At 36.9% G+C, this 10,730-nt stretch overlaps 1 protein-coding gene across 1 annotated transcript in view; it reads left to right on the top strand.

Annotated features, from left to right (window-relative positions):
• KIF20B (kinesin family member 20B) overlaps positions 1–10,730 on the top strand; it is a 41,611-nt gene that overhangs the window by 14,112 nt on the left and 16,769 nt on the right. Inside the window, exons 14-20 of the mRNA XM_019471685.1 lie at positions 430–580; positions 1,542–1,809; positions 2,411–2,472; positions 2,664–2,783; positions 4,591–4,756; positions 8,553–9,313; positions 9,351–9,769. Coding sequence (XP_019327230.1) covers positions 430–580; positions 1,542–1,809; positions 2,411–2,472; positions 2,664–2,783; positions 4,591–4,756; positions 8,553–9,313; positions 9,351–9,769 — 1,947 coding nt within the window. The remainder of the gene's footprint in view (positions 1–429; positions 581–1,541; positions 1,810–2,410; positions 2,473–2,663; positions 2,784–4,590; positions 4,757–8,552; positions 9,314–9,350; positions 9,770–10,730) is intronic.

The raw sequence follows: 10,730 nt of genomic DNA on the forward strand, positions 1-10,730 counted from the left end.
TTTTTTGGGGGGGGTGGGTGGGGGGGTGGGTGTGTGTGTAATCTGTAAGTAGTGTTTGATCCTGTAGAGCTCTCCCTAAGAAAAGAGCTTTGTTGATAGGATGTCTATAGAAAGAGTGACACTTGTAAATTCTTTGGTTACTGCAGTCTTAGTGATACTCCAAACAAGCATTCTGGCTCAAGAAGCTTAGAAAAAAATGCTTGTAGTTAAATGCTATCCATAATCTGTGTATATATTTGTCTCCCCCTCATTCTTCAGGGGTGTGTGTGGGGGAAATGTACTTCTAGTTTGGTGTAGCAACACCATTTTGTGTATTGTTCTATTGTGCCAAAATAAAGGCAAAAAACATCTTTGTTAATAGGCAGCTGTACTAATTACTTAGTAGCTCATACTGGCTAGCTTTTAGCTGACTTATTTTTCCTACTATAGAGAGTGCCTTTCTCACGAACGAGAACGGCTTGAAGAAAATTCTGAAAGACGCCTGGAAATCTTCAAGGAACTTGTAAATGGTTATACTGTAAACACAGATGAAGAAAATAAATTAAAGCATCAGCCTTGCCATGAACAAGCTGGACCTCTGGTATTTTTATCCCCACCCACCCCCACAATAACATCCCTTTTACTAACTACCTGTTACGGTGATGGTGTGTCTCAAGGGTTAGAAGGATGGTTTTGAGGAATTGCATGCTGTGTAACTGTATCCGCAGCAAGATATATTTATCACATTTAATAGGAGTAGTTGCTGAGGCTCGGGTATGCATTTAGGAATCTTTGGGGTTTTTTTGCATTTCTGCAACACAAAGTGGAAATTACTGTATAGAAAGAAATTGGGGGGGGAATACTGCAATTATGGTATAAACTATTGCATTAAGTGCCTATTTAAAGTATTTGAAGCTGACTTCTTAGGCCCCATATATGGACCGTACTGGAGTGGTCCCAGAGACTTTTTCCCTCTTAAGGCTATTGTAGCTACAACAGAAGCAATGAGAACTATATATACACTTAAGCTGTAACTAGACTCTTAACTTGAGGCCGGCTCTTGTGAGTTTGGAACACTTTGTTTTTAAAAAACAAAGAGGAAAGATATAAAGTCTATGTTTTGAGTACATCTCTAATTTGATAAATTACCACAAACTTATTTCACCTCACAAACTACTCATCTGTGAAAATTTCAGATGTATTCCTTCTGAAACTGTTCACTTGCTGTGTTAATTCAATGTTCTCATCAGGTAAAAAAATACTAGCTTTTATATTAAATTTGGAGGGGATGCTTTTGTGGTGATATAAAAGGGAATGTGATGGTGGGTCATTAAATGCTATAAAAATGAAGTAGCTATTACTTGATACTGGAGACTTGCGTGTGAAGGTAGACAGAAACTGGCAATCAAATTGCATATAAAATCACAAGATGGCTTTGAAGCCAGAATTAACTGTACTTATGTTTGAATTCATAATGGTCTTCCAAATTTTCTGTAGAAATAGTGGCTATTGTGTAATTACTTGCCACTTCTAAATAGATATATTTATAAATTATCTTTCAGTATGAAGAATGCAGCACAGGGCCAGGCACCTACATTGATCTTGAGGGCATTATTGATGCTCTGCAGAATGATGTCATTGATATCAAAAAGCAGGCAGAAGAAGCACACAGATACATTGTCTCCCTAGAGGACCCGCAGGAAGCTATAGGTTGGCTTGAAAAGCAACTGGGAAAAATTACTACTGAACTAACTAAGACCAAAGAAGAGCTGACAAAGAAAACCAATGAACTAATCAGAACTGAAGAAGAGCTGATGCAGAAAACCAAAGGTGAGCTGGGTGTAAGTGTGATATGAAAGGCAGAAAAAAGAAATGACTGACTACTATAAAATAAAAATAATAATCCAGTTGAGCAGGATTTTGGAACCAAATTATATGTATAGAGGTTGTAACCAACTGTTTTATGTATGTTCAGGTTGAACAATTACACATGCCTTGGTTATTTAATTTTCAAGACAAAACTTAAAATTGTCAATTGCAGACTTCTGAGTTGTGAGGTAAAATGTCAACATTATCGATTCTTGATTTCATGGTTATATTGTAATCTCCGCGGTTCTTTACATTTTGCTGGCGCAGTGTTTTCAGGTATCTTGTGGAACATTCATAGAGGAGAAAGTAGCAATGCTTCATAATACGATTTGAGCAGAAGTCTCCTGACATGATCTATATTTTATATGGGTTGCAAGGACCAATTCTATTCAAGAAAACATAAACCACTTTTGAAATGTGTCCTATAATAAGTAGATTGATTTATTTTCATGTTGACTTCTATTCAAAAGCTACCGAGGTACCAGAAGATCTGGAAAAATGGATTACTGAGTAAACTATGTAATGGCTGCTTATTTGATGCAGGCTTCTTTTCCTATTACAGACTTTGAAACACAGATGATTAAATTGGACGAGTCTGCTGAGCAGCTTAAAGAAGCAACTGAGGTAACTTCCTCAAGGAAAAACTTGTGCAAAATTATTTGCTTTAATACAAAATGCCAGTAGCTTAAAATGCTGTTATAGTATGCTTCTAGCTTTTTTTTATATCAAGCTCAGTTTAACTGATCTTGCTTCTAAATGTGTAGTATAGTTCAACGATCTAACACTGACTGAACTACTGTTCTTTCTTTTCCAAGAAAATGAATACACAGAATAAAAGGATTCAAGAACTAATGGACATTGTGGAGCAAAAAGATGATGTTATTACGAGACTACAAGATTTGATATCCCATTTAGAAGAAACCATAAAAGACTATGTAAGTCTTAGACATTTCAATTTTCTTTATACAAAAAATCTAAATCTATGCTTATAATGGACTTAACTGTTTTGGAAAATTGAAATTTTCTGTAAAGTAATTGCTACTTGCTTGAAATGGTAGTAGGTGAATTTGGCATTGAAACTAAAGTTACAGCAAAATGCGGGGGGAGGGGGTGTGAAAAATGGGACTTCTGGAAGCAGTGATCTGGAGTTACTATTGAAGGCCTGTAGATGAGACTCTGAAGAGCCACTTTAAAGAAAAAAAACAAAACTCAAACTGGGGGGACTTAAGCAGTGGGAATAGAAGGATTATGTCACTGTCTCTTTATTTTTGCCTGAGTGGAAGAAGAAGGAAAGAAGGTTTTGCTGCAGCAAAAGGTCAAATTTAATTGAAGTTAGAAGTTAATAATGTAAGAAGGACAGTGATTGGGTACATTAGCAACAAAAATCAGTGTGTTCCCACCCCCACCACCATGCATACACGCTTTCAAAGGAGGAGCAATAATATGAATATATTGAGCAGAGTTTGAACTAAGAGTGGATGACCAGGGTATCTCTGCTTTTGATGTGATTAATAAGACTTGCAACTGGCTAGTCTACTGCTAGCTGCTGAATGCCAAAAGACTAGCTTGGCTAAATGTATACAGGTTAAAAAAAAAAAAATCAAAACATGCAGTTAGCACGCTTTCAAAGGAGGAGCAATAATATGAATATATTGAGCAGAGTTTGAACTAAGAGTGGATGACCAGGGTATCTCTGCTTTTGATGTGATTAATAAGACTTGCAACTGGCTAGTCTACTGCTAGCTGCTGAATGCCAAAAGACTAGCTTGGCTAAATGTATACAGGTTAAAAAAAAAAAAATCAAAACATGCAGTTAGGTTTGTTTTTTGAGCCTGATGTCCAGTAACCTGAAGTAGTTCTGAGAACATATTAAATGAAACTTAGTCAGCACTCTGATCCTTTTCTCTCTTCCACTGTAAACTTAAGGCTTTGACCATACTTAATCTTCTATTCCCTCTCTCTGCCCCACAGCTTAGCTTTTCAATAGTATGAATGCTCCAAGAGTGGTAAGAGGTGTGATGACTGCTTCCTATTACTACTCCTTCCAAGAGCAAGGCTCCAACTCTGTCCAGTGTTTCTATGAGACTGTGTGGCATGAAACTTAAAACATGACCACAAACCTCAAGTCTGTTCTGTAGATTCTTTTTTAATGAAGTACTTAAAGATGAGCAATTGGTCCTTGGTAACCAGCATGGCTTGCCACTTGTGTCACCTTGCAAGTAAAGAAACCTTATTCTTAGTCAAATATATAGTCTAAAGTATGTATGACAGAACTGACTACGCTTTCAAATTGCATCAGATCTGTCGTGATCAAAATGATCTGTGGCCTTGCTGAAGGCTGTTAGAACTCCCAACGCTACCAACTATATGACAAGAAAGTGACGAACTTGTAGAGCTAATCATTTGCCCTTTGAACAAATCGGGAATTTCATCAACTCTTTTGACACTGGAAATTGTTTCCAGGTGGTAAACAAACTCCTCTTACATGCAAGTCTTGCATTTTGTAGTTTCCTAGTCTCTTGCTCTGTTTTCTATACAGTGCAAAGGATTATGCTTATTAGTATCTGAAGGTGTACCTGCTTTTGGTTTAAGTAACTGATCTGTAACTGACTTGTTCCTCTGACAATGCCTATACATGTTACCCAGATAGTTTTGTAAAAATATTTGCATATAAAAGATTACGAAGCCTTTTAAGTGCTCACTTTGTAAAACTTCAAACTAATTGATCTTATTTTAATGCAGGACAATACTGTAACTACTATTAAAAGAAAATGGACAGAAAAGAACTCTAACAAAGTGATTGAAAGCAGCCAATTCAAGGATTGCGAGGAAACTGTATTGGAAGTGGGAAGAAAACGTTACTTTGAAAATAAGCCTACTGTGGAAGAAGAGCCACCTACAAAGAAAGGTACAATTTCTACCATCACTCAAGCGGGGGTCTTCCAAAAAAACTTGATTACTATTCCAGAACAGAAGCAAAAAGTTGTGAAGCGTAAACATTATGTTATGAGGAGAAAATCTACTGTGTTAAACTGTAAATGGAAGTAACTATTATGTAAATATCATCTGTTTTGCAGAAGGTCCTATACTGTTCACTCCTAAATGCTTAAAATAAAAGTTAGTTTTTAGACTCTTTCTGCTGCTTTTTCTCATCTGTTAATGTACTTGCAGACTCGGCTGGAGTTCTTAACCAATTTCTTAACAGTTGTTTTTGTACTAAACTTGCTGTTGCTGGACTTCTGTAAAGTAGCATCTCCTGCTCAAGCTTTTTGAAATTGTTTAAGCGAGCATCAAAGGTGTCAATGACTTACTGATTGTTCAGTCATACAGTATGTGCTGTGAAACTTGATGTTTCATTCTGTATGCATGCTGTGACCACACCAGCTCTGGTCAAGGTGACAGCGCTAGCAAAGGAGAAAAGCTTTCTGCTTGAATGGAAGCAAAATTACTTTAGGTCCACAGATGGCATATTTTGTGCAGCTCTCACATTTGCGCTTCCAATCTCTTTGCTTCCCTTGCTTTATCTGTTAGCTTACCAGTCTCTTTAGAATGAGGTGAATAAACCAGCTGCAGTTGAAGACCTTCAAGGATAAGAGTGAAACTTAAAAGGACACCACTACTTACATTATCCATTTCATTAAAGTCTATTAATCAGTGAGATTGACCTATATGGGACTGACTTGTGCAAAATGATATTTGTAAGATCTGCCTGCCTCTAACTTGACTTCAGGACACAGCTGGGCTTCAGTTTTCTATAGAACTATGGAAAGCATATGCAAAAGGAGAATGAAAGGTCTTCCCTTCGTGTCCCTTACTTTCTTGCCTTCCTCCTGCAGAATAGATGCAAGTAAGAACATCTTCCAGGCATTGTTTGGGTGAGGATGGGATAGAAAAAGAGAAATAAGATTAGAAATGGGAAGCAGAAAATATCTATCTCCATAACGAGGAATAAAACATGTTAAAAGGAGATTTCTCAAATTCACATGATCACAGAAAACTGAGGATACAAGTGGTGAATAAGCTGAATGCCAGACTATCATTCATCACATTCTGCAGTGAAAGAACAAGGGAACACTCAATCCAGTAGATCAGTTTAAGTTTATGGAACAAAGCACTTCATGCAATGGGTAGTGAACTTCTAATATTTGCTGTTCTAAAGGTGGGAGAGGCAGATAATTCTCAGATTCCAGGAGTGGTTAGACAAGCTAACAGCCAACAGGTTCATACATAGATACTGAAAGGGTTAAGCAGGGATGTATTGTCTCATATTCCTTCAACATTCTCAGTTGTTCTGTGTTGGGAAAGGTCCGTAGGAAGTGGCTGGGCCTACCAACAGTAGCAAGTGGAGGTAAAATATTAGGCTAGGTCAACTGATAGTGTGAGATCCAGTAGGGCATTTCTGATGTTTGTACAACTTGTTCAAATAAGTGTCATTTGAAGTCTGTCTTAAGAGAAGCTTCTGTCTCTGTACCAGACGCATCTCTGATTTGTCTTTACCATCTTTGGGATGAATATTGGATCCTAGCATGACCATTTGATGGTGCCACCTATATAAATTTTACAGGAAGGGGGTGGGAAATTAAGCTGATGTAGACTCCTTGGTACTAGATAGTAGTAGGTCTGTAATCTCATGACTGAAGCTCATTTAAACAACCAAAAAATAGAAAAGTGATAGCTCTTCTCAAACAAGAAATTAAAGTGGATAACTAACAGTGCCAATTAACATCAGCACTGAGATTTTTCTGTCAGGAAGAACAGGCTATTCAGTCATGTTAAGTAAGTTTCTTTTGTGGGTGTTGAGAATATAAGGCATCTGACTTAAACTGAGTTGTTAGATGCTCCATAATGATGAAATTCATTAATATTTATATATACTTACATTTAACCATTCTCATTACATGTACTTGGCACAATAGAACAATGAGCACAGCTACACTGTGATGGCTTTCTTGTAGAATTTACATATGCTAGTGACCTATGACCAAAGTTTATTTTGGGAGAGGATAGGTTGTCTTGTCTTGAAGTTCAGGTTTTTGTACTCTTCTCTAGGACTTGCCTCCCATGTTTTGGGGTAGGGCTTTTTCTTTCTTAGTGCTTCCTACATAAAATGCTTCTGGACTGAATATCATGTATCTTCTTGCACTAATATTTATCCTGCTGCATGACTGTGGTTGTCAGTACAAAGCATCTAGATCACTTCTAAATCCTCTTGTGAATGATCATACCCTTCTCACTATAGCTGTTGGGCTAAGCTCTGCTACTCTCTTCATCTTGCCACTTTGGATCAGAAAATATGTCTTGACATCCCGGTCCCTCTCCCTTTTAGTGAAGTATGTAAAATTCATGTCCAGTGTGAGGAATATGTAGTATTTCGTCTGATATGTTTTCTAGGGACTACACAACTGGGCTTTCAGAGAAAACCATCTCCCAATCCAACATTTTAAATCTTGTAGGATTTGGAAACATGGCTTTATAAGCCAAAGTAAAGCTCCTGTTGTTTGACCTAGCAGGAGCACTTGGTATATCTAATTAGGACAGAGAGCAGGAGGAAAAAAGGTGTCCTGTGGAATTTGATCACTCTAACAATAATCAAAAACCAAAACCTGAATAGAGATGGAAAACATTATTGCTAATGCTTCAGTATGACTTTTTGTTAGTGGCTCAAAGTTAGTGACTCTATAAAACTTGTTGGATCTGTTCAGAGGATGTTTCCATGCAGTACCCATGTGCTTACTGCTCCCAAAATGAGGTGACTGCCAAACCTCCACCTTACTGTAGTTGCAGTACTCACAAGAATCCATAGTACCTCCCTGGAGTACATAGTTGTGACAACTTAATTCTTGGAGAGTCAAGCTTGATTTTAACACTAGAACATAGCATGCATGTTACTAAATGGACACAGCTGGATTCTAAAACACTTGTGTGAAATACAGCTGGAGTCAATTTTGAAGGTGGTGAAATGCATGTGATTTTAGTCAGAATTGCTCATTACTTGGGGGGGAACAGTCTTAAGCTAATAAAATATTTATGGAAATTTGGAGTTGTGGTGGAATGTTGTACATCTTTCTGCGAGAACTTTACATGCAACACATTAGGTGTGGGCATAAATAGTTATCCTTATATCTAGTTTAGAAACCAATTGAAAAAAGAAGATATGAAGGTCCCAAACACTAAGCAAAAAACTTGTGCTGGATTTTTAGCTTCATTTTTAAAGTAAGGGGATATTGAGTATGAATGAAACTTCTTAGAAAAAGTATATGAAACCATTGCTCTTCTAAATGTAGAATGGGTGATTGCTGGTTGTATTAAAGGGATTGTTAAACCAGTGAAGGTGGAAACTAGATATAACTGTGAATGTTATGTAGCTCATAGGTATTACTACGTATTCGTAAAACTAGCTAGTTTTTTCTACTAGTGGTGCAGAGTAGAAGGCTGGAATAGAGCCATGGCAAAGTGTTATTTAAGGCACCTGAACAGCTCTTGCTGCAAACCATGTCTAGAAGCTTAAGAGGCACCTATTGCATGTTAAACCTTTCAGAGAGCTTTAAGTACTTCAAGACTTCAAAATGCTATATGATGTGAGGGTGTGGCTTTCAGATGGTGACCATTGTCCATATAGTAATTGCTATTTGGTATTGGTAGTGACTTGTACTATTGATTTTAATCAACCTGAGCTGTATGGTTTGTTTTTTTTTTTTTAGGAGATACGAAGGAGAGTAGGGAAGATGACTCTCTAGAGCAAAAGAGAACTGAATACGTGAAAAATACTTCTGAGAACTATGCAGAAATACTAGCACTGAAGGAAAGAACTGAAACCTTGGAAGGTCAGCTAGCTGCACTTGAAGAACAATGCAGAAGAGAAAAAAACAAAAAAGAAGAGTTCAGTGGGCAGATAACAAACTTGCATCTCAAGCTCTCTGCTTCTGAAGATAGGGCTTCTGGCTTAAGTGAAGAACTTCAGCAGTGTCGAGCTGCCTATCAGGAGATTGTTTCTGAATTGGACAAACAGAAAACTATAAATAGGGAACAAGAAGAAAAGATGATTCAGCTAAATAATGAAGTGGAAGGTGCCAAACAAAATATAATTGATAAAGTGTCACAAATTAAAACAATGCGGTCCAAAGTAGATGAGTTGTATAAATGTCACTTAGAGTCTTATGCTATGGATATTGATTTAGTTAATCTGAAGGATTCCTTAGACTCTCAAAAAGATGAATCGGAGAGAGCTCAAATGAGTCCTGTATGCATGCAGTCCCAAACTGCTTCTACAGCAGATCTGAGACGGGAGAGCTCCTTTCACTGCAGTGTTGAAAGCATTTGGGAAGAATGCAAAAATATTATTAAGACTTCTTCACAAAAAAGTCAGAGGATTCAAGAACTACTTCAACAAGTTGAAGACTTAAAGAAGGGACTTGGTGACACTGAGAATTACAATAATCAACTCAAAATTAAATTAAATGAGACTGCAAGAGACTGCAAAACAAGATTGTCAGTCCATAAAGGAAAAAGATCTTATGAATCAGTTACAAGAGCAAATCCGGAAGAAAACCCAGGATTTTGAAAAACAGGCTGCAGAAGATCACAGAGTAATTGCACAGTTTGAGGAGGAAGTTACCAGCTACAAGGGAAAAATAAGAGAGCTTGAATGCCTCTTGGAGGCTTTTAGAGCTAAAGATGATAGCGTAACAAAGTTAGAAGAAGTACTTAAAGAAAAAGAATCTATTATTTTAAACCTAGAAAGTAGTACAGTAGCTCTGCAAGAGAAATGTGCCAATTCAGACAAAAAAATGAAAGAATTAAATGATCAAGAAGCAAATCTAAAGGAGGAAGTTGTGCAGTTGATGAACAGCTTGGAGAACATGAAACACTCTCTTCAGGAAAAGGAGAAAAATGAGGATGAGCAAATACAATCTATGGAATTGTAAGTAAATAATGAGATAACTCATAGCCCTTTGAGAATTCGCTCAAGTTAAAACTACCTTCTGTGACCATCAGTTTATTTTGACACTACACATTTGCATGTTTATCAACTTCATTAACTAGACTGCTTTTTTAAGAAGTTTTAAGACACTACTTGAATTTTATATTTGCATATTCTGCTGGCTATGTTTTCTCACCTGTTTGTATATTATTTCAAAAATATAGATCTAAATCATGTGGAACTATTGTAGTGGGAAATGGGAGCATGCAAGGAAATGAAAAATTATTTGGGGATTTCTAATAGTTTTATGTTGCGTACCCTTTCTGGCTAAAATGACATATAGTTTAATGTTGTTATATCCTGTAACTTGTATAAAAGCAGGCAACGTTTTCTTTGGAAAGGACTGAATGGTAAAAAGGAAAAGAAGAAAGGGGGGGGGGGGATCCTGTAACTTGTATAAAAGCAGGCAACGTTTTCTTTGGAAAGGACTGAATGGTAAAAAGGAAAAGAAGAAAGAGGGGGGGGAAAAAGCCTAGGGAGTAAGCAATAAACAGCTGGTTTTGGTAATAGCTATTCTAGGTGAACACAGTCTACTGTAAGAACTTGAAAGAATAATGGGTGTAGAAGAGTAGAACTTCCCCTCTACTCCTCTACTTTTTAAATCTTTAAGAAATATGAGATTAAATGTATCTGAGAGATTATATTTGCTATATGGTAAGGAAATTGCGATCATGTAAAAATAGCTTTAAAATGCTATGTAGCCCTTCTCCTGACCTGAGTTTCCTTAGTGCCATATCTGTGGGTACCTGTATATACTCTAAAGTACAATTTATCATGAAGGTCTGGGCATCCCTGACCCTGTGCTTGTAAAGCTTTGAAAGATTTTCCTTTTGTGAGGCCTTGTTTTGTATTGTCAATTATAGAATCTAAAAAACCTTCTATTACATTTAAAGTAAAAATC

This window comes from Aptenodytes forsteri, unplaced genomic scaffold (genome assembly GCF_000699145.1).
Source record: "Aptenodytes forsteri isolate BGI_AS27 unplaced genomic scaffold, ASM69914v1 Scaffold15, whole genome shotgun sequence".
NCBI lineage: Eukaryota > Metazoa > Chordata > Aves > Sphenisciformes > Spheniscidae > Aptenodytes > Aptenodytes forsteri.